This window comes from Tetrahymena thermophila, assembly GCF_000189635.1.
Source record: "Tetrahymena thermophila SB210 genomic scaffold scf_8254377, whole genome shotgun sequence".
NCBI lineage: Eukaryota > Ciliophora > Oligohymenophorea > Hymenostomatida > Tetrahymenidae > Tetrahymena > Tetrahymena thermophila.
This window is the reverse complement of record NW_002476161.1, coordinates 189,842-212,868: the sequence shown is the minus strand read 5'-3', so window position 1 is coordinate 212,868 and position 23,027 is coordinate 189,842. Positions and strand designations below refer to the sequence as shown.

The following is a 23,027-nucleotide window of genomic DNA, read 5'->3' as shown; positions in this document are numbered from 1 at the left end:
TTTTTATTTATTATATATTTATTAACTGTATTAGAATATCCAATATTTATAATAATTTAATTCATTTAAAAATTTCTAATGAGTTTTTATCTATCTTCAAATATTTATAATTATTCATTTAAAATTATTATATTTTACTTATATCATATATATTACCTTATTTTCATAAAAATTCCTTCAAAATATAAAGCAAAAATAAGAAAATTTATTAAAAAAGACAATCTTTATTTACATTATTTTAATATTTTTATAATGGGAAAAAAAGTGAAGCACTGCATTTTATTTATTTGGATAATAATTATATTTTTATTCCTTATCTAACTATACTGATTAATTTATATTTTTTAAGTAAATAAAGTAATATTTTTAAATTTTCCTCAGCTTCAATTGTACATTTTTTGCGAATGAAATCACTAAACTTATATCTTTTTTTGTCAAAAGGATTTTTAACTCTTAACTTTTTTTTAATTTAGTGTGATAAAAGAAGAAAATATTCAGATAATAATTAGATTTAGCCTGTTATTCATTAAACAATTACTATTTTAAAAAATAAATGGATTATTAAGAAATTATAATATAAAACTAATTATCACTTGGGTTTCTAATAAGTAAAGAGGTTATTTTATAGTTACATTAAAACTTATCAAAAGTTATTTAGTTATTAAATCTGGAATATTTTGAAAGCAAAGATTTCTCATTGACTTTGAGAGGAATAAATGGTTTAAATAATGAAGAGCTAGCTATAAGAATTAATTATACAGACTAATAAGGTTACTTAAACATTTTAATTTATTAATTTTATAAAATATAATAATTTATTATAATTATGTGTTTGTATTTAACACATAAAGATAAAATTAAATTCTAGTTTCAAAATTAATAAATTGTTAAAAACTTAAAAATAAATTAGAATCACAAAAAATTACTATTATGAATCAAGAATCTGATAAAAATTGTCTTTATTAATTTCATTTTAAGAATGCTACAGTTAGAATATTCAATTTGTATGATTGTAAAAATAATTAAATTAAAACATTAATTTTAATGGTACTCTATAAAAAAATAGACATTTATGCTGATTAAGAGATAAATGAAACACAAGTAAATATTATCCTATTTTCTTTGTTTCAATTTTTTTAAAAAGTTAATAAATTTGATGGAATGCAATCTAAAATACGTTAGAAGCTTAAGTCTTTCATACATCCCCTAAGAATCAATAGAAAAAATATAGTTAGGTTAATATATTTCGCATTGTTACAACTTAGAAAAATTAAAGTTAAAATTATAGTAGTTAATTAAATAAAATAAATCTTTAAAAATGTGCATAAAATTTTAAAAAATTAATAAAAGAGTTTCTACAATATTTAATGAAAACAGTCAATTAATAAAAATGATAAAAAATATCTCTAACTTTCCAAAATTGAATGATTTAATGTTAGATATGTAAATTAATTTTTAAATAAATTCTTTATTTTTATTTAAAATTAAAAAGATAAGATTTTTAAGTAGATTTTTCGTTCTTTTACACTCATTTGAGCAAGCTTAAAAACCTAAAAAAAGTTTAACTAAGCTTCTAGTAAACTTAGAATATATTTGGAAAGACCATTAAATAATTTTATCAAACAAAGTTGTAGAGGGAATTAAGTAGAAGGAATACTGAATTTACTCAGTTGTCAGAGCAGACTCTTTAATCTTGTTTTGAATTTTAAGTAAAGATTATTTATAAAAATTTTTATTTTTATTTTTTTAAAAATATAAGAGGGATCATATAAATTGAATAAGCTAAATAAATAGGACATGTTTTGTCAAAATTAGAGGAGCTTTAAAGCCTTAATTTGAATTTAGAGTAATTTAATAAGTATAAAGTAATTAAATAATTTGAAACTTGAATATCAATAGAAATACTAAAGTACCTTATGAAATATATGAAAATATTATTAACAGTCTTGGTTGCTGTACAAAACTTAATGATTTAACTCTCAATTTCTAGTAATAATATGCATTATTAATTTGTTTAGTTTTTTTTCTAAATATAGCGGAAATGGATTCCCACCAAATCACCAAGTGAACAGAAGTAGAGAAAAAAATAAATTAATGTTTTCTGAAATTTAATAACTTACTTTAGATATTGGGTATAATAAATAATATTTTATATATATTGGTTTAAAATTAGCTTTTAAATAAAAGACTAAATAAAATCAATAAATTGGGAGTTGAAGATTTAGCAGATAATATTTCTAAATGCAAAAAATTAAAAAGTTTAAAATTAAATTTATAAAGAGTTGTGTAAATTATTATTTCATTTATTTAAGCATTAAAATTTAATTTTAAAAAAGAGTAGGTGATTGCTTAACTTTTGAAGCAGGATTTTAATTAGCTTAAATAATAGGTTAGAGTATTTAGAAATGTTCGTTATTAGAAAATTTAAATCTTAATTTGCTGTATGTTATTTTTCTTAAAATATTTTGTGTAAATTCAATTTAAATTTAGTTATAACGGTATTCGATCTGAAGGAATTAAACTCTTATCAAGAGGTCTAAAAGATTGTCAAAATCTAAAGGTGTTAATACTTATTTTAGGGTAATTTTATTTGTAAATGATTCTTTCTCTTATTTAATAAACATTTTTCAAAAGGAATAATAACATAGATGATAATGAGGGTTTATAAGAATTCAGTTAAAATATTTCTAAATTAATAAATATAGAAAAATTGGTTTTAGATTTCAAGTATATTTATTAAATAAAAAATACTAATTAATAAAATTAAACATAATTGAAAAGTGGAAACAAATTTAATCACATTAAGACGACTCATTTAAGCGAAGGTCTTTCTTTTTTGTATTAAATAAAAGAGCTTTCTTTAAAATTCAAGTAAATATTTTACTAAAAAGCAATATTAAATGAATATTATAATATATATAGCCATAGTTGTATTGGTGTAGAAGGTGCATAGTCAATAGGAAAAAGTTTAGGATTGCTGCAGAATCTCTAATTCTTAAATCTTTAAATTTAGTAAATTAATAATAATATTAAATTTTTAAATTTTATTATTATGCAGAAAAAATAAGGTAACTGATAGCGGTTTAATTTCTCTCGGTTAAGGCTTAAAATAAACAAAAAACTTAAAAATTCTCAACATTTACTTACTGTAAAAAATTCAATTATTTATAATTTTATTATTCATGAAATTTTTACACAAAAAGAGATAACTAAATTTCGGAGTTTGGATTAGAAAGTTTTTTTAGCAACTTGTCATCTCTAAAACATCTATATTACCTTAGTCTCAACTTAATGTAAATTTTTACAACTTTTATTTTAAAATTATTAAATCTTTAAAAGTTAAAACTAGTATAAAAGCGAGCTTTTATTTAATAGAAGGGAAAGTAGTCTATTTAAATTACTCTACATTAGACAACTATTTATATTTATTAAGTAAACATTTTTTAAAAATTTTATTTAGCTTACTTTTAATAAAAAAAGTTTTCACAAAGATATTGAAATATTTAGAATAAGCTTAAAGAAGCTTCCTCGTTTAATTTTGGGATAACTCTATTACTGATTGTTTACTATATTGTACTTTCTGAATAATAAATACATAATTATTCATGTGTGTTAAAAAAAATTATTTTGGTATTATAATTAAATTATTATATGATTAAGAATTATTAGATTTTAAATTTTATTATTCATAAATATATTCTACCATTAATTAATAACTTAAAATACTCAGATAAAATGAAATATATTTTAGATTCAAAAATATTTTTATTTGAAAAGTATAAAATTTTTATAAAGAAAAAAGTAAGTATTTTATTTGGTTAAATAAGTTTGGGTGGGATGGCTGAATTTTGGTAGAGTGCAAACCAAACACAACTTTGTTGGGACTAGGGCTAGCCACTAGTTTATCCAACCCCACAGAGAAATTAATGTGAAAATGTCTCTTGTGGATGAGACACTATCAGTTTTCACACTGATAAGAACAGATACTACAATCGATCTCAGCTTTTACGCCGAGAAGGACAAAGTTCTTCGTTTGCAAATTAGTCCTTTCCTTATATTTTATTTAATTGATTATAACTTTATGGGTTTGAAGAAATTCTAATTAAAATTAGATTACTTTAACCTTATGATTAGTCTATTTCAATAATAGTCTTTGAAACTAAATATGTTTGTTTACTTAAGATATGATAAATTGTCTATATTAAAATATATTAAAAGAACAAATTATTTAGTTTTTTAAAAAAAATAGACGAATATTTAAATTTCAGCAAAACTAAAATAGTCTTTTATAAAAAATAAATGAATTTTTGTTTTTGAAGTATTATAATTGTAATTTAAATTATTCAATAGTCAAACAAACAATTTTTACTTGAATATATGATAATTAATATGTTGAAATTAAGATTTTTCAATAAATTAAACATTCAAAAAACTTAAATTTAAGTAGCTTTTAAGTTATGATTGATTACCACATAATTGATAATACTTATTCCTTAAATATTTTTTGATTCTATTTTTAGTTTATTATATTTTTAATGATTAAAACTATACATCATATCTCTTTTTATTAGTCTTTTTGTAAATAATTTAATATTTTTAGAAAGAAAATGGAGAGAATAAAAAACTATTTTGTTTGATTAAATGAGAATGAATGGGATAGCTGAATTTTGGTAGAGTGCAAACCAAACACAACTTTGTTGGGACTAGGGCTAGCCACTAGTTTATCCAACCCCACAGAGAAATTAATGTGAAAATGTCTCTTGTGGATGAGACACTATCAGTTTTCACACTGATAAGAACAGATACTACAATCGATCTCAGCTTTTACGCCGAGAAGGACAAAGTTCTTCGTTTGCAAATTAGTCCTTTCCTTATATTTTATTTAATTGCTTATAATTTTATGGGTTTTAAGGAATAATAATTAAAATTCAATTACTTAGATCTTTTGTTTATTCAGTCTATTTCAATAATAAATAGTCTTTGAAACTAAATGTGTTTGTTTACTTTAGATTATATAAATTGTCTGTCTATATTATTTCGTTTCTTTAAAAAAAATAGTCAAAAATTTAAATTTCAGCAAAACTAAAATGTCTTTTTTAAAAATAAATGAATTTTGATTATTGAAGTATAGTAATTGTAATTTAAACAATTACTTAGTGGAACAAAAAATTTTTATTTGAATTTATTATAATTAATATGTTGAAATTAAGATATTTAAATAGATTAAACATTCAAAAAACTTAAATGTGAGAAGCTTTTAAGGTATGATTGATAACCACATAAAATAAGTTAATTGATAATATTTTGGAATATTTTTTATTGTTTTTATGGACTAAAGTAAAATTTGAACTGATTTATTTATTTATTTTACAATAAAATGAAAAAAGTGATTAATTTTAATTATACTTTTTTTTATTCCTTAATGTTTTTTTGCTTCTATCTTTAGTTTATTATATTTTTAATGATTGAAACTATTAATCATATCTCTTTTTATTAGTCTTTTTGTAAATAATTTAATATTTTTAGAAAGAAAATGGAGAGAATAAAAAACTATTTTGTTTGATTAAATGAGAATGAATGGGATAGCTGAATTTTGGTAGAGTGCAAACCAAACACAACTTTGTTGGGACTAGGGCTAGCCACTAGTTTATCCAACCCCACAGAGAAATTAATGTGAAAATGTCTCTTGTGGATGAGACACTATCAGTTTTCACACTGATAAGAACAGATACTACAATCGATCTCAGCTTTTACGCCGAGAAGGACAAAGTTCTTCGTTTGCAAATTAGTCCTTTCCTTATATTTTATTTAATTGCTTATAATTTTATGGGTTTTAAGAAATTTTAATTAAAATTAGATTACTTTAACCATTATTTAATCTATTTCAATTTTATTTTAATATTCAAGTTCTATCTTAGATTGTTATAAGCGATAAATCATCTAATTTAAATGAATAAGATATTTAGCTTTTGTTTGAAATATAGTATTTTCTAATATTTAATATTTCATTTTACTTTATAAACTACTTATAAAAAGAAATAAATTTTAATTTTTATAGCTTTAAAACGCTGAATGAAATATTTAATAATTGAAAAAATAATTTTAGTTTTGATATTAACCTCTTTGCATATTTAAATTAAATTTTTTTTAATTAATAAAGCATGTCAATCTATTTTCATCTGTAGTCTTGAAGATTTGATTTGATTATTATTCACATAGTACAATTAGATAATTTTAAAGTATTTATATATTTAAACGAGGATTTGATATTACTTCTTTGATTTTTATTTATTTTTGAGTATAACTTTTAATCAGAAATTTAAAATTTATTAGTTTAAAAAAATTATTATTCAAGAAAATAAAAAAATAATAAATAAAATCCTAAAATTTTGGATGATAAAACACTATAATTACCTCTTTTAAAATTAATAAATTTATTAATTAAAAATATAAGTGCATAGAAGTATTATTTATTATTTTATTTAATTATAATATTTTTAAATAATAATAATTTATCTATCCTTCTTATTTTCTTTTTTATTTTATTAAAAATTTAATTATTTTGAGAAGAAAAAAATATTATTTTGTTTGATTAGATGAGAATGAATGGGATAGCTGAATTTTGGTAGAGTGCAAACCAAACACAACTTTGTTGGGACTAGGGCTAGCCACTAGTTTATCCAACCCCATAGAGAAATTAATGTGAAAATGTCTCTTGTGGATGAGACACTATCAGTTTTCACACTGATAAGAACAGATACTACAATCGATCTCAGCTTTTACGCCGAGAAGGACAAAGTTCTTCGTTTGCAATTAATCCAATCCTTAAATTTTATTTGATTTTAGAAAATTTTATGGGTTTTAAGGAATTCTAATTAAAATTAGATTAGTATAACCTTATGATTAGTCTATTTCAATTAAAATTTTTAGATTAAAACAAAATTTATTTCCCGACTTTAGATTATTATAAATGATAAATTGTCTATTTTATTTGAAGAAAATGTTTAGTTTTTTTTTAAATTAATGTCAAATATTTAGATTATAGCTTTAGTGTAAAATTATTCTTTAAAAACAAATAAATTTTGATACAAGAACGATTGAAGGAGCAATTTAAATAATTTCATAGTAAAAAAAGAATTTTTATTTGAATAATAAATATATATTTTATTAATTAATTTAATATTTAAAATTACTTAAATGTGAATTTTAAAGATATGAAAGGTAAAGCATTAAAAGGTATATTAAATATATATGATAGTTAATTATAGCTATTGTTTTTTCTTTATCTTTTTGGGAATTACTTTGGATGATAAAATAAATTTTATATGAAGAAGAAGTTAATTTTTTAGTTAATTAAAACCTTAAAGTTTTTAATATGAAATTCTAAAATACAACCCATTTTAAATGAAGGAACAAATTTACTAATTAAACATGGAAACTTAAATAAATATCGTTGCTTTTATTTTAGATTTTTTAAAAATTTTTTAAATGATTAAAAATATATTGATCATATTTTCATATTAAGTATTATTATTCATAAAGAGAAAAAAAATATTTTTTTTTGATTAGATAAGAATGAATGGATGGGATAGTTGAATTTTGGTAGAGTGCAAACCAAACACAACTTTGTTGGGACTAGGGCTAGCCACTAGTTTATCCAACCCCACAGAGAAATTAATGTGAAAATGTCTCTTGTGGATGAGACACTATCAGTTTTCACACTGATAAGAACAGATACTACAATCGATCTCAGCTTTTACGCCGAGAAGGACAAAGTTCTTCGTTTAGCAAAAGAGGACTTCATTAAATTTTTTTTAGTCATTACAAATTTTATGGGTTTACTAAATAAATTTTTTGAAATTTTATGATTTGGATTATCTATTTCATAATTATTTTATTTAATTTAATTCCTCTATTTTATAAAAATTTTTACTTATTTAATAATTTATTTTAAACTTAAACATTAACATTAAAAAATATTTAAATAACTCATAATTTATTCTTTAAATTTAATTTATTTTTATTCTAATAGAATTTACTTTTAGGATATCAAATATAATTTGTGAATAGATATAATTAAATTTGATAAGTTTTTAAATTAATTTTGATATAAATCCAAAAACGATCTGACCTTTTTCAAAATGGATCTAAAAGCTATTGAAATATACAATCATCTAACATATTGGTGTTAAATTAGCAAAGAATATGTTAAAAACTTTATTACTAACTTATAAGCATCTCATCCTGAAATTTAGTAGTTAGAATATTTAGAAAATAGCGATTTCTCACTAACACTGAAAGGATTTGATTCTTAAAATAGTTAAAATTTAGCTATAAAACTTTACTTATTAGATTAAACAAATTCCAAATTTTCAAATGGTAACATCAAACTTATTGAATTTTTCTTAAATTGATAAAATTTATATTTTGATTTAACTACTTTCATGGATTACTAATTGTAAAAATTGTTTTAATTAACATTTATGAACATATATTAATTTGTAGAATTATTGAAAAGTAATTATGTATAACACAAACTTTAAAAAATTGTTATTTCTAATGAAATGATAATTCATTTTATTTATACCAAATTAAATTATTTTATCATGTCATAATAGATTTTGAGAAAGCAGAGATTTAAAACGAAGAGTAAACCAAAGAATTATTACATCAAATTGATTTTGATTAAGCTTGTATAAGGATTTATAATTTTTATGACTGTAATTAGATTTTACTTTTTTTTTCAGTTTTGATGATTTTATTCATAAAAAACAGACACGTATTCAGAAAAGCTTATTGGTACTAATGAAGTAAAATTAAAAATATTCATTTTTATTTAGAATGATAATTTTTCAATAAAAAGCTGCTTAGACTTTCGGAATAAGAATTAAAATATGTTAGAAATTTATAGCTAGTTTTATGTTACAATGATAATTTATAATTTGCTGAAATAAATTAAAAACTTAAATAAATTTCGAGGATACAAAACTTAAAGTTAATTATATTGTAATAAACTATGAAATTTAACTATTGATTAATGTACTAATAAAATAAGTGATTATCTTTTTTTAATCATAGTGATAAAATCGGGTATGAATTTGAAGAAATAGCAAAAATTATATGTAACTTTAAAAATATTGTAGCTTTATCTGTAAAATGGTAAATTATTAAAAAATAACAATTGATAGAATATTATATTTTTAAAATAAAAGTTCTGAAAGATAAGACACTGGTTAAGCTTACAATAATTTGAGTTAAATCAAATCTTTAAAAAGACTTAGCATATCCGACTTGTATTTTTTTAAAATTAATTTGTATCAAACCTACTTTCTCCTTCATAAATACATCTTTGAAAATTAAAAATAAATTAAAAAATTTAATTTAAGAATTAACTTAAAAATTTTTAATTTTTAATAAATTAGGGGTAATGATGAATAATTATAAGGTATCTTATCTTTAGTACAGAATTAGTAAAATCTAAAATAGGTTAAATTATCTTTTCAGTAAATTAAAATTTATTTTGAAAAGATCACTTTAACTTGAATAATTATTAAATTTATAAAATAAAGAAAAAAATTGAACAATTAGTTGATAATTAAATTAGCATAAATATTTATGTCACTTAAAGATATTGAATCCATCGATTTAATCCTAGAGTAAAATAATAAATAGGATTTCATTTTTCAAAAATATATTTTTATGTCAATAGAAAAACTGAATTATAGTACTCAACATATGAGAATATTATGGAGTGCCTTTCAAAGTGCTCCAAGCTTAAGTGCTTAAATTTAAATTTTTAGTAATAAAATATTTTTTTTAAAAACTAATTAATGCATTTTTTAACTATAGTGAAAACAATTTCAAAATCAATAACACAGAAAATAAATAAAAGGGCAAAAGCGAATTAGATTTTTTAAGTTTCTAAGAATTGTGTTTTAGTTTAGGGTATATTTTACTTTAAGGCTTTCTATTTATTTATTTTATTATATTATCTAGTTTTAACAAAATTTCCTAGCAAGGTTTTAAAGACTTAGAATTTTACATATCAAGTTGCTTAAATTTAAAAAATCTCACTTTGAATCTGTAAAGGATTGTGTAAATATCTTATAATTTATATTTAATTAATTTAATCAATTATTTATTTACTATATTATCTAGAAATGATGCTTAAGGAGGAATTTTGTTGGCTCAGACAATAGCAGATTCAATTCAGAATTGTTAAAAAATTGAAAATTTAAGTCTTAATTTACTGTATTTATTTCTAATTCAAAAAAAAATAATAATAATAAAACAATAACTAATATAAAGAAATAATAAACTAAGTTCAAAAGGATTAGTTCAGCTTTCAAAAGGGTTACAGAATTTATCTAGTCTTTCTTCTTTGATACTAATTTTAGCGTAATATTTAATCTGAGTTTGCTATTTACTCATAAATTGTATTTAAAAAGTAATAATGATTTAAATGATAATCAAAATATTGAATCTTTTGGAGTCTGTATTTCTAAGTTGTCAAAATTGAATAAATTAATGATAGATTTTAAGTATAAAATATATATTTTATTTTAATTGCTTATTAATTCTCTTTTTAACTAGTGGAAATATCTTGACTTCAATAGGAGCAAACTATTTAAGCAATGGTTTATCAAACTGTAAACAAATCAAAGAACTCATGTTGAAATTTGAGTAAGCTTAAAATATTAAAATTTAATTTGATTAATAATAAAATGATAATTTTTTCATAAATTATTTTTTTAAAATTAACTTATTATTCTATTTTATAATTAGTTAAAGTAATTTAAGCCCATAAGGAGCAAAATCTCTTGGAAATTGTATTGCTTAACTACCAAATTTGGCCATATTATTTCTTAATGTTAGGTAAATAAATAAATAAGTATTTTTTATTATTAAAACTTACTTTTTAGAAAAAATGAGATACGTGATGAAGGGTTAATTTATATTAGTGAAGGAATATAACACTGCAGTTTCTTAAAAAGTTTAAATCTTCATTTGGTGTAAATTTCTTAATTAAAATATAAAAACATAAGACTTTATATTATGATATGAATAGTGAAAATTAAATTACTGAATCAGGAATGGAATAATTTTTTAAAAACTTATCTTTTACCAAAAAAAAGCAAGATTTGCGTTAGCAAAACTTGTTTAAGGCAGCTTTATATTTATTTAAAGTACTTATTTTTTAATTTAATAAAGTATTAAAATATTTTTTAATAACAAATAGCTATCATCATGACTTTAAAAAAAACGCAGTAAAGGTTAAAAAACTTACTCATTTAATAATTGGAAATGTTACATATTGAATAAAAATAATTCAATAAAAGCTTTAACAATATATAAATAAAGATATAACTCAGATTGTCATTTGGCTTATAGAAACTGATGAAAATATATCTTCTTTACAAAATTATTTTATATATATTAATAAAACTATTAGGGAATCAAGATAATTTCTTTATTATTTTTTTTGATACTGTATGCATTTAAAGCTAGAAAAATCTAAAATTTTCCATTTTAATTTGATAATTTTTTTGTTAGTACTTGTATGTATTTTATATGAAATTTAAAAAAAATATAATTATTTGTTTAATTCAATTATTTTTTTATTTATTTAAAAATTAAAAGGAATATTCCTAATTTAATCAAAACAAACTAAGAAAACCTTCAAAAAGTGTAAGCTTCAAAATAATATCTAAACAATATTATTTGCTGTCTATTTAGAATAATATTTATTTTATATTTTAAAGTATACTTTTTAAAGAGAGTGTTTTTTATATTTTTAATTAAGGATTTTATTTCTTTTTTTCAAATGAATTATAAATATTATTTTGTAGAAAATAATATAAGTTTAGTTTTAACGATACTTTAATTATTTATTTTTAAATATTTTTTGTATCAATTTGTTTATAAAAAAAAAGAAGGTATTTTGTTTGATTAATTAAGGGGAGGTGGTCAGGGGTAGCCGCTCCTTAGTAGCGTGCAGGCCAAGGGCAACCGCGTCGGGACTAGGGCAAGCCACTAGTAAATCCGACCCCTGTGAAAAATTAATGTGAAACCACATGTCCCTAGTAGGGACAGTATCAGTTTTCACACTGATAAGAACAGATACTACACTTGATCTTAGCCAAAAGGCCGAGAAGGTATGAAAGTTCCTCACTGAAAAGCAAACCTTTTATATAATAAAATCAAATTTTTTATTTTATGGTTTTCTTCAAATTAATTATTAAAAAAATAAGAAGAAAAATCAAATTTAATAAATATTAACAATTTGCTTAAAAATTAAAGTCTCACCACTAGCCACTAGAATGAATAAAATTAACAAAAATGCTTTAGAAAGACATGCCAGAAAATTACTTACTTTTGTAGAAGTTATAATATTTTATTATAGAGTCTTAAATATTTCAAAAAACTCATTTTATAATTAAAAGTTACATACAATACATACTGTTAATTATTCTTATATTATTTATGTTAAAAATGAATAAATTATGATATTTCAAAGTCATCAGTAAATTATACTCCAACAATAACTTTATATCAATTGAATAAAGCTTGAATTTAACAAAAATATTAGTATGTTTTATTTTATTGACAATTATATTTTATTTTTTTAAATATTTGAAAATATATTCTTTCCATATTTAAATTAATTAATATCATGCAAACTACTTTTCTTAAATTTTTAATTTGGAATTATATATTTATTTTATTGTATTTGCTTTTTGTATAAATATTTAACAATAAAATAAGCGTCTATTTGAATTTTCAATTTATTAATGTGTTTAGTAAATAAATACTTTTGATTTTTTAACTAATTAGATATGGATGTAATGAATATTTAATTTATTTAAAGAAAAAAAGAAGAATGTTTTGTTTGATTAATTAAGGGGAGGTGGTCAGGGGTAGCCGCTCCTTAGTAGCGTGCATGCCAAGGGCAACCGCGTCGGGACTAGGGCAAGCCACTAGTAAATCCGACCCCTGTGAAAAATTAATGTGAAACCACATGTCCCTAGTAGGGACAGTATCAGTTTTCACACTGATAAGAACAGATACTACACTTGATCTTAGCCAAAAGGCCGAGAAGGTATGAAAGTTCCTCGAAGAAAGATTTATGTTTTATATAGCAAAATTAATTATAAAATTTTATGGTTTTCCCCAAAAAGATTATAATTAATCAAAATGCATTATTTAATTAATTAATTATAAAAATTGTGAATTTAATTTGTAGAAAGATATTTTTTAATTATATTAAAATGTCTAATTCTATCACAAAATTTGATAACATTTTTTATATCAAAATTCATTTTTTTTAATTATAATGGATTTTTCTCTTCTTTTTAATTTTTTTAAATAAATTAAAATATCATAAAATAAAGCTATTATTTTATTTGAAAATTTTTTGATCAATTTATTTGTTAAGGTGTTAGTTATCTTAATTAATATAAAAGTTACTGATTTCAATTAAAAGGTAATAATATCAGTTTAAGATAAATGAGTGCAAAAAATAAGAGAAAGTATTCGTCTCATTTCACATAGTTGAAGGAAGATAAGCATTTAGATGACCAAATAGATGAATTTCTTTTATAGGAGAAAATAGATGAAGAGAGATCAAAAGACCTTAGGGATGAACTTAATGAATAAGAAGAATAATATTTGACATACTTAGAATAAAGGTTATAAGAAACAGAAAATAGGATTATAGAAACTCAGAATTTAGTTAATAATAGAAACATAAAAGACCAAACTGAATTAAAATAAATAAAAGAACTTAATACTAGGATTGAGAAACTTATTGAATAAAAAGAGCAAGAAAAGTCACGATTTCTTACTCAAGATTTGAATGAAAATGTTAAAGAATACATTTTCAAGTTATAGGAGGAAAATAAAAGATTAAATGAGGAAAGAAATCAATTCGAGATTAAATATCTTTTGAGAAATAAGCAAATATAAATCTTAATTAGAGAAATCAAACTCTACAAAAGAAACGATAAGTATTTCTAGGATGTTATTATGAACAAGGAAAAGCAAATTAAAGATAATGCAAAATAATTAAATAAATTTTAAGTAGAATCTAACGATGCTTTAAGACGCATAGAGTTCATTGAAAAAAATAGGCAAAAAAATGTAATTTAGCTTCCTAAAATGGAGAAATAAGTTGAACCTCACATTGAAAATGATCCATATAATTTCTGGAGATAAGACATTATTTCAGATGTTGTTTAAAATATATCTAAAAAGCATTAAAAAGTAAGCAGTCTAAAAGATATTATACCGCATGAAGATTTGTGGGTTTTAGAGTAAGAAAAAGGTAAAAAAAAAATAGATGGAATAGATGCTGAAAAAACATATGCAGAATCCCCACAAACTTTATATCAAATGCCTCATAGAATCCAATCTTCAAAAGGTAATTTAAATGATGCCTAAATGCAAGAGGTTACTAACGTGCTTCCTATGAAACCATAGACTTCTTAACCATACAGGAATATTTATTAAAATTCTCAAATTTCTTAAAATATGAATATATAAGATGAATATTATCACTAGAATTCATAAAATAATATTTTTTAAGCAAACCGCGAATCTTTAAACAACTTTCCTTCAAAAACCTCAATAAAGTCTAATTAGTACTATGAAGATCCTAACGACATTACAAATTAATACTAACAATATTAATACAATAACAAAAAGAGATGAAAATGTGTGTACCTAACTTCCATTTTCCAGTTTATTAAGCTTTGCTTACAAATAATTCTTAAAAAAGAGAGCTTAAAGGTATAATAAAATAATATAATAGAATTCTCTATATTTTATTATAGGCAAAATTAACAATTTTTACTATTTAATAAAGTCAAATTAATTAATCTTGGTCATTTTTTATCACAAAAAATAATAAAATAATTTGGTAAAGTTGACATAAATTTTAGGATAAATTATATTTACTTTTTATGAGGTGCAAGGCATCAAAATATATTAAAGTTAAATAATAAAAAATGTATATATTAATTAAACCATTTAAGTATTTATATGTTTCGTTTTAAATTCAAGTCGTTCATTATTTTACTATTTGTAAATTAAATTATTTATAAAAAAATATAAAGTCATTTATTAATCAAAAATCTAAATAAAGTGAATATATTTTCTTTGAAAGTATTAAAAAATGTGTTTTTAAATTAATAAATAATAAAAAACTTCTTTTGCGAAATAAATTTTTTAAGAATTAAAAAAATCAATAAAAAGAAATAAAATAATTTAACATTAATAAATTCATATTTTAATATGGTTAGAGCATAGATTTTTATTTTTTTTGTTAATAAAGTAAATTTTTTTGTTTTTTAGTTTATTTATTTGATAATTAATAATGTAGGCTAAAATTAATATACTTTGATCTACTTTAAAAAAACGGTTTAAAATAATTTGTAATTTAAGTATATTATCTGATTAATAAACATTTTAAATCATTGAGCATTAAAGCAGTTGAAAAAAATAAGCTATTTTTATAAAATTAATTTTAAGTAGGTAAAAAAGCCATAAAAATGATATATAAGCAAAAAGATGATAAATATAAAAGCTTTTTGATGTCTATATTATAACTAATTAATTTAATTAATTTCCATTCAAATATATTAATTTATCTATTTTTTTTTCTAGTAAAAATGATGAAAATTAAAATATAAAGAAGAAGAGATAATTTAAAATAATAATCTATTAAAAATTTTTTTAAATTTTGAGATTAATTTTTGAAGTTAAACAAATAATAAGTGTTTTTTAATTTGAGAAATTTATAATTTTCAAAAAATAATTTAAATTATTATCATTCTAATGGTACTGAATAAAATTTAAATTGATTTTAAATGTTATGCTCAAGAGATATGATTCTAAATTATATCTTCAAAATATTAGTTTCTTTTTTTAAAAATAAATATTAAATACTTCAATACATACTTTGAAATAAAGACTAGGTCTAAAAATAAAAATTTTATAAATTAGACAGTAAAAATTTTGATTTTGAATTTATTACTTTTAATTAGGTAACTATCTTAAGTGTAAAAAGAATTTATTAAATTTTTTGATCGCAAATACTATTAGATTAAATTATTTTGCTTTGATAATGTAAGATTACTTTTTTGAAAATTTAATTTTAATGATTTCAAATCTACAAAATTTAGTTTGATCTTAAATTTTTATAAAAATATCCTCTTTATTTTTTTTATTTTTTTTTCAAATCTTAATAAGAGGGAAAAGTAGAAAAAACAATTAAGAATTTAAAAATATTTAAATCAAAATGAGTCTATGTAATTTTCTATTATTTTTTTAAAAGATAGATTTAATTATTTTAGCCTATTTTTCCTCAATCTACTTAATTCGAGTTTAAAAAAAAAGTAGCGCTTAAAAATTTTCAAAAGAGAAAAAAAGAAATTAAAAAATTGAGTTTTTAAAATAATATTTGTACTCACATAAGTTGAGGTGATGCTCAGTAATCTAATTTACTATAATAAGCTTTATTTTTCAATTTAAACAGAAATTAAGGACATATATATGAAGGTGAGCATTTAAAAGGTCTCAGAAATCTTTATCGATATCAATTAGATATGACAAATTATACGTACTACTCTCAAATAAATAGCATATCTAATTAATTAATAAATATTTTAAGCAAATAAAGAGTAAGCAAATTTAATTATATTTTTAATTTAAAATACTAAATTTCAAATTGTTTTGAAATAAGAAAAATATTTTATATAAGTCACATGAATGTTCATTTTAAGTGATTTTTATCAAAAATTATTAATTAAATTACAGATTTTCAATATAATAAATTCAAAAAAATGTAGAATTATTTCTAAAATAGCCATCATTTCATTTTTTTTCTTTTACATGATTCAAAAATACAAATATAAAACACATACAGCTCAATTTTCTTGCATGGTAAATGGTGGAGAATTAAATTTTTTGACTTGGAATTAACTCAAATTCAAATTATAAGTTTATTTCAGTTATTTAAGTTTTGCAATTTTTTAATGATACAAAAATGTTATTTTATATATTTTAACAAAAGTGAAAAGAGTTGGATCTCAGTGTGAATTCTTTTGGTGAAGTTTTAGAAAAGTGAATAAAGTATTTAGGGAAATTTTCAATATTTATGATGCAGTGATATTTTTTTATTCACTGAACTATTTTCACTATAAAAAGATACTTTCAAAAAATGAGTAGAAGTTTTGAAAAAAAAATTACAGAAAATAGAAGGAAATTTGTTAAAATATTTATTAATATTAATAATAAAAAGTTGTTTACAAATAAAAAAATGAATGAATTATTTGATTTGATTTGATTTTTTTAATTTCCCCTAAGCAAAAAAGTTGTTAAGTATTTTAAAAAATATTTATTTGCTCTTCTTTGCGAGGTAGTAATTCTTATGTTTTAATTAAAGTTAAGATGCTTAAATGTTTATTTTACTTTTTTGATAGCATACTCGCACAAATTTCAGTAAATGTAAAAGGTGAAACCCATTCAAATGAGTCTACTAATCAAAAAAAACTTTTACTGAATTGATACCCAAAAGATTTATGAGTTAATCAAATGTGTTTTTTTTGTTTGCAGAGGATTAATTTTGGTCTATGTATTCGATCAAGAATTCTTTGGATATCTGTCTTGATAAGCTCTAATTTTTCAGATTTAGAAGTCTCATAAAGACATTGACTTTGATTAAAATTTGTTTCGGAATTGATCAAAGCTCAAATTAACTCGAATGGCTATTAAGATATTTTCTGATAGAATTTGAAAACAGCCTAATAAAAATAAAGAAAGACTCTTAAATCAATAATTATAAATAAAGTACTCAAGCAGAAGCCAAAAAATAAGCTGATAATAAGTAAGCACTATAAATCCTTTACTTAGTTTTGTTTTGAATCTATGAAATACTTCAAAAAACAACTACAAAATACCTTAATTTTGTTGAAAAAAAAAATTTGTTTTTACAAAAATGTTTACAGGAAATGAAGCATCTAAATTTTTGGAAAACAAAAAATAAAAAGTAATGCAGGAAGGAAGGATGGAAGGAAAGAGTGAGATAAATTTAACTGCTTTACTAATTTTATTGTTTCGAATAAGCATCTAATTAATAATTTTTAAAGGAGGGATTTACATGTCTAGGGAGTTCAATTAAAGTCAACTGCTTGTTTAATTTAGGTATCATAATTACCTACATGACAAATATTATATACTTTTAAAGGACAACACACACCTTTCGTAAAGTGATTACATTAAAAATTTATCAATCTCATAAGTTTTATAATTTATTAAAGATGAGTAACGAGATCACTGAATTTATCATATTATAAATAAATGCTTAATGAAAAACATTTTCTTTTTGAGAAGTTTTCTATTTAAATTAAAGCAATAGACACTAAAAATCCAAATATTTTTGTAGGATAGTAATTCAATAAGTATGAAACCTGATTTAATTTATATTTGTTAGAGCTCATGAAGGGTGAGAAAAGAGCAAGCAAGCTGAATTTGATTTTCTGTTTAAACAAATTAATTTTTGCTATAAAAGAAAGAAAGAAGTGAAGTGATGCATAATTTTATTTAGGGGGCAATTAAGTGCTAATAGGTTAAAAGGGAAAAAAAAGGCAGCTAACAAAATAATTTAATTAAATGGAAAAAAAATAATACGTTGGATATTCATTTAAGTCATAGATAATAATACGCACTATCAGATTTTTGAAAGAAAGACAAAAGTCTTAGTCTTCCCCATGACTTTTGAGATAAATAATTAAACACTTCAAACAAAATTAAAATACAAAATCACTGCAAAAAAGAAATCTCTTAAAAAGAAAGAAAGATTAGCCTTTTGTCTCAAAAAAAGAGACTCTTTCCCTCTCTCATCCTTTTACTAAAATTCATTTATTAATATATCTCGATTTAAATAACAAGTTAACAAACATTAAATCTTTTCCCTTAAGCGCTAAAGACTTTTTTGTGCCATACTAACAACCCAACAACATCAATAGCCTATAATTGCTCATTTTCTATCCCTGTAGCCATTTTACTCTATTTAGGAATAGAATTAAAATTTTCATTTTTATCTGTAAATAACCTGAATTTAATTTAGAATATACTTTTAATACCGCTAATTCTCAAACATGTTTAGAGATACTCAAGAAGACTACCTCAGATACCTTCTCTTTGATGATTAGGATGATGATTTTAACTTTTTCAACAGCGGCATGAGCCAAAACCAGCCTAACAATAATAATATGGACTAAAACATGCTATATAATCAAAATGATTAGATTTTGGAAACCGAAAATGTAAGCCATTTATAATTTTTTTATTTTTTGTCGCTTTTTTAAATTTATACACTTATTAATTTTAATAGTGCATTTATTAACCAATTAAAATCAATCAATCCTATTATTTTTTTCTTTCTTCTTTGTTTCAAATTCTTATTATTTGAAATTTATCTTCCTTTTTTCATCAAAATTTTGACTGAAAGTCAACCAAAAAAAGATGACATATTTTTATAGGTTGAGTCAATTACTGTGAAAGTCATTTATAAGATAAAATAGAACTCAATTTCAATTTTTTTAAAAATTATTTGACTTAATAGTTTCTATTCCATAAAAAATTTTACATACACCTAACAAACAAATAAACAATCAAACATATAAACAAACATACATATATGTTTACTTACTTTGTTTACAACTTACTTACTTATTTTCATATATTATCAAAATTAAATACTACTTTTATCTCTAGGGAAATGTATTCTGATAATTTTTTATTTTATTATTAATTAAGAATCCTTTTTCAACGAATAGTGTGTACAACAATCACAAAATCAATGAGTATGAGAAGCAATAAGAAGAAATCAATTAACATTTGACTGAAATGACATTAAATAGCAACAATATCAATGATCCTAGATTTTAAAATACCAATATACCTGTTGGTGACAATTATCGTAATGGTTATCCTCTTAACAACAACAACAGCAACTAAAGTAATATTGAAAATGCTGCTGCCAAATATAATGGTTTGAGTTATGATATTAGAGATGGTCAAGAAAACTCTAGATATATTGATTATGGAAATTAAGTTAACAATGGGGTTGATTACTATCCTAAATAAGCTGAAAACGGAATTAGTGAAAATAATAATAATCCATTAAACTAGTCTTTATATATGCAATAAACCCATTTAAATGGTAATTAGTACAACAACTATCCAGCAGATATCAATATCAACAAAGGATAAGGCTTAAGTTATGATAATCGTATTGGGTCTCCTGTTCCTTAATAAAGTAACCCTTATTACTAATAGTCTCCTCAGTAAACTTTGTAACAACCAAACCAGCAATATGATATAATTTCTTCACCAAGCTAATAGCCTGCAAATCCTTATAATGAAGAATATCAAAACAGCAATTACTACCCAAACGAATAGATACCAAGAGAAAATAGAAATTATTTTAATTTGACAAATCAAGAACAAAATAACAACCGCTACTATGGAAAACATGAACAAGTTGCAGCTGCTGATTCTAATCAATATGAATAGGGATTATATAATTAAAATAACAATTATTAATAATAGGGTAATTATACTAACTAGAATAATATAAACATGAATGGTGCTCAAGAATATTACTCTAATTAAAATAGACAATATTCTTAGAATTAAGATTTGAATAAGTAATAAACTGAATAGTTTTACGCACCTTAACAGAATTAAAATATGTACAGAAATTCATACAATGAATAAATTTCTAATGGTTAACCAATATATAATAATCAGTTATAACAACCATACTACGATAATTACAAAGTCCAAGATATCTCAGTTTAATAATAACAGAGTTAGGCAACAGTTATTGGCCAAGTCCCTATCCTTAAAGAAATGAGAATGAGCAAGCGCAAAAGCACATCTAAGTAATCAAATGGAAGCTAGTTATCAAAGAAATCCTCAGTAAAAGAAGCTCAACAGTAAAAATATGAAAAAAAATATCAAAAAGCTTAATAATCCTAGAAGCTTTAGCAATAAATTATTAATTCTATAAATTAAAAAAATTAATTGTCATCTTCTGCTACAACTCTTCAATATAATGGATAAGGAGCTAATGTAGATAGTATTAACGCTTCTCAATATAGCAGTACTGATAATAATGTGCCAACTGAAGCAGTAAGTAGCAACAGCACAGCTTATACAACGGTTTAGTTTAATAATAGCAATTCAAACCAAATTAACAATGTTTTAACCAATCAGAATTCTTATTAATCTGCTTACTACAACGAAGCTTATAATGAGCAATCTCATCCCCATCACCATCATTGCTGCCATGAAGAAGACGATAGCGATAGTGAAGACAGCATTTAAAACGAAGAAATGGATTAACATGAGCATAACCATTTATTACACAGTGGAATCTAAAACTCATCTTAGCTTAATGATAGCAATAGCAATGATGAAGGTAAAAATAAATGCGATTTATCTTGCGATCAAGAAGGCGATTCTGAAAAGAATTCCAAGGCTGATGAAATTGCAATTCTAGCTGAGTCTATTAAGCATTGCAACAAAAAGAATGTTGTCAAAAATATAATGAGTGCATTCTTGACATTTATGAATGACCGTAAAAATAAGATTTACACCAAATAAGAATAAGAAACTATACCTACTCTGTATTACTCTCAAGGAAAAGAAGAGGGTTCAACAGAAGATGAAGACTAAATAGAAGAAATTCGCAAAAAATTCAAGCGTTACATAAGCTAGAAAAGCTTAAACCATTACACTGTCCGCTTGCTCATCCTACATCCTAACTATGGACCAATATTCAAACACTACTTAACAAACCCAATTAAAAAGTGGATCAATAACTCTAAAGTAGCTGATCTTGGTGCTCACATTAAAATGATTGGTTTCTTCCTTGCATGCTTCTAAGATAATCGTGTGCTTGAAGAATTGAAAAGACACGAAAAGAAGAGAGCTCACTTCTCATGAGAAATATAAAATTTAAAATCTCAAAGAAAAACTACAACAAATAAATAATTTAAATAATAATTTTATCCATCTAATTATAAATCAACAAAACAAACAAAAGAACCTCCCCTTTCATCTTTTTTTTTCTTTAATAAAAAATCTTGTAAAAATAGCTTAAAACGAGAAATAAAAATCGATTATAACAATGATAACTCAGAGCCTCTCCTCCTATTTCAATAAATCTTTTCATTCCATCTTTCTCTATCTATCTATATAAAAATAAAAATAAACAGTAATCTAATTAGCTATAGCAATTGCAATTACTAAAACCCATCATTTTTTGTATTTATCTTCTCATTTCCGCCTAGTTATAGAATATATTAATTTAAACTCACTAACATCATCATCATAATTATAATCCAATCATATTAATTATATATTTCCTTCCTTTATTTTCCATACCCTTGATGTATATGAAAATCAAAACCAGCTAATAACTGAACAATGAAATCACACTAAAAAACAAACAATCTAAAAAATTGTAGTGATAATTTTAATACAGCCCTTTTTCACCTATCGATTTGTTTGTTAAAATTATACTAAAAAAAATAATAAATTTTGTTTTCATAAGGATAATAAGACATAATAAGTTTGTACTAGTTATCTATTGATTAAATTAAACACCTTAAAAAGTTAATAAGATTTCATGTGAAATAAAAAGTAAAAATGTAAATGAATGATTATAAGAACCAAGATATATTTTAGAAATAAAATTCTTTGAATAAATATACTGCCCTGCAATTAATAATTTGGAAAACAAACTATAAAAAACTCACACATAATTGACTTAATTTATTATTTTAATGTAAAAAAAAATCCCTCTCATTTTATAATTAATCTTATTTATATATATATTTGTAAATTTATACTTGAATATAAAGTTGTTTATTTCTAATTACAAAACTATATCTTATAAAAAGATCCTAAAATATGTTAAGATTAATTAAATTCTATACTTATTCTTTCTTTTTTTA

The 23,027-nt window shown here is 21.8% G+C and overlaps 8 protein-coding genes across 8 annotated transcripts; 7 read left to right on the top strand and 1 right to left on the bottom strand. All coding sequences in view use genetic code 6, as the record gives it.

Annotated features, from left to right (window-relative positions):
* Positions 1-553: 553 nt before the first annotated feature.
* TTHERM_000716179 (hypothetical protein) lies at positions 554-3,559 on the top strand (the record flags this gene model as incomplete). Its single annotated transcript, XM_012800189.1, has 20 exons — positions 554-770; positions 911-1,012; positions 1,067-1,101; positions 1,145-1,287; positions 1,351-1,443; positions 1,493-1,576; positions 1,629-1,709; positions 1,760-1,846; positions 1,900-1,989; positions 2,037-2,132; positions 2,188-2,286; positions 2,337-2,441; positions 2,491-2,580; positions 2,635-2,727; positions 2,782-2,871; positions 2,923-3,012; positions 3,059-3,148; positions 3,204-3,293; positions 3,340-3,432; positions 3,481-3,559. The coding sequence occupies 20 exons, from the start codon at positions 554-556 to the stop codon at positions 3,557-3,559; spliced, it is 1,947 nt and encodes a 648-aa protein (XP_012655643.1).
* A 1,092-nt stretch (positions 3,560-4,651) lies between these two features.
* Positions 4,652-4,984, top strand: TTHERM_00716170 (hypothetical protein; the record flags this gene model as incomplete). The annotated part of the gene is made up of 1 exon (XM_001031974.2): positions 4,652-4,984. The coding sequence occupies one exon, from the start codon at positions 4,652-4,654 to the stop codon at positions 4,982-4,984; it is 333 nt and encodes a 110-aa protein (XP_001031974.2).
* A 2,599-nt stretch (positions 4,985-7,583) lies between these two features.
* Positions 7,584-7,868, top strand: TTHERM_00716160 (hypothetical protein; the record flags this gene model as incomplete). Its single annotated transcript, XM_001031973.2, has 1 exon — positions 7,584-7,868. One exon carries the CDS (start codon positions 7,584-7,586, stop codon positions 7,866-7,868), a length of 285 nt encoding a protein of 94 aa, XP_001031973.2.
* A 273-nt stretch (positions 7,869-8,141) lies between these two features.
* Positions 8,142-11,318, top strand: TTHERM_00716150 (hypothetical protein; the record flags this gene model as incomplete). Its single annotated transcript, XM_001031972.2, has 18 exons — positions 8,142-8,379; positions 8,619-8,720; positions 8,776-8,810; positions 8,864-9,006; positions 9,079-9,159; positions 9,213-9,293; positions 9,423-9,503; positions 9,570-9,656; positions 9,710-9,799; positions 9,850-9,945; positions 9,997-10,095; positions 10,159-10,251; positions 10,309-10,398; positions 10,449-10,541; positions 10,594-10,683; positions 10,786-10,875; positions 10,923-11,012; positions 11,240-11,318. The coding sequence occupies 18 exons, from the start codon at positions 8,142-8,144 to the stop codon at positions 11,316-11,318; spliced, it is 1,758 nt and encodes a 585-aa protein (XP_001031972.2).
* Positions 11,319-13,506: 2,188 nt separating this feature from the next.
* On the top strand, positions 13,507-14,709 carry TTHERM_00716140 (hypothetical protein; the record flags this gene model as incomplete). The annotated part of the gene is made up of 1 exon (XM_001031971.1): positions 13,507-14,709. One exon carries the CDS (start codon positions 13,507-13,509, stop codon positions 14,707-14,709), a length of 1,203 nt encoding a protein of 400 aa, XP_001031971.1.
* Positions 14,710-16,292: 1,583 nt separating this feature from the next.
* TTHERM_000716139 (transmembrane protein, putative) lies at positions 16,293-17,483 on the bottom strand (the record flags this gene model as incomplete). Its single annotated transcript, XM_012800188.1, has 2 exons — positions 16,293-16,644; positions 17,470-17,483. 2 exons carry the CDS (start codon positions 17,481-17,483, stop codon positions 16,293-16,295), a joined length of 366 nt encoding a protein of 121 aa, XP_012655642.1.
* A 147-nt stretch (positions 17,484-17,630) lies between these two features.
* TTHERM_00716130 (hypothetical protein) lies at positions 17,631-17,921 on the top strand (the record flags this gene model as incomplete). Its single annotated transcript, XM_001031970.1, has 1 exon — positions 17,631-17,921. One exon carries the CDS (start codon positions 17,631-17,633, stop codon positions 17,919-17,921), a length of 291 nt encoding a protein of 96 aa, XP_001031970.1.
* Positions 17,922-19,157: 1,236 nt separating this feature from the next.
* Positions 19,158-22,014, top strand: TTHERM_00716120 (hypothetical protein; the record flags this gene model as incomplete). The annotated part of the gene is made up of 2 exons (XM_001031969.1): positions 19,158-19,325; positions 19,819-22,014. 2 exons carry the CDS (start codon positions 19,158-19,160, stop codon positions 22,012-22,014), a joined length of 2,364 nt encoding a protein of 787 aa, XP_001031969.1.
* Between the last annotated feature and the right edge of the window lie 1,013 nt (positions 22,015-23,027).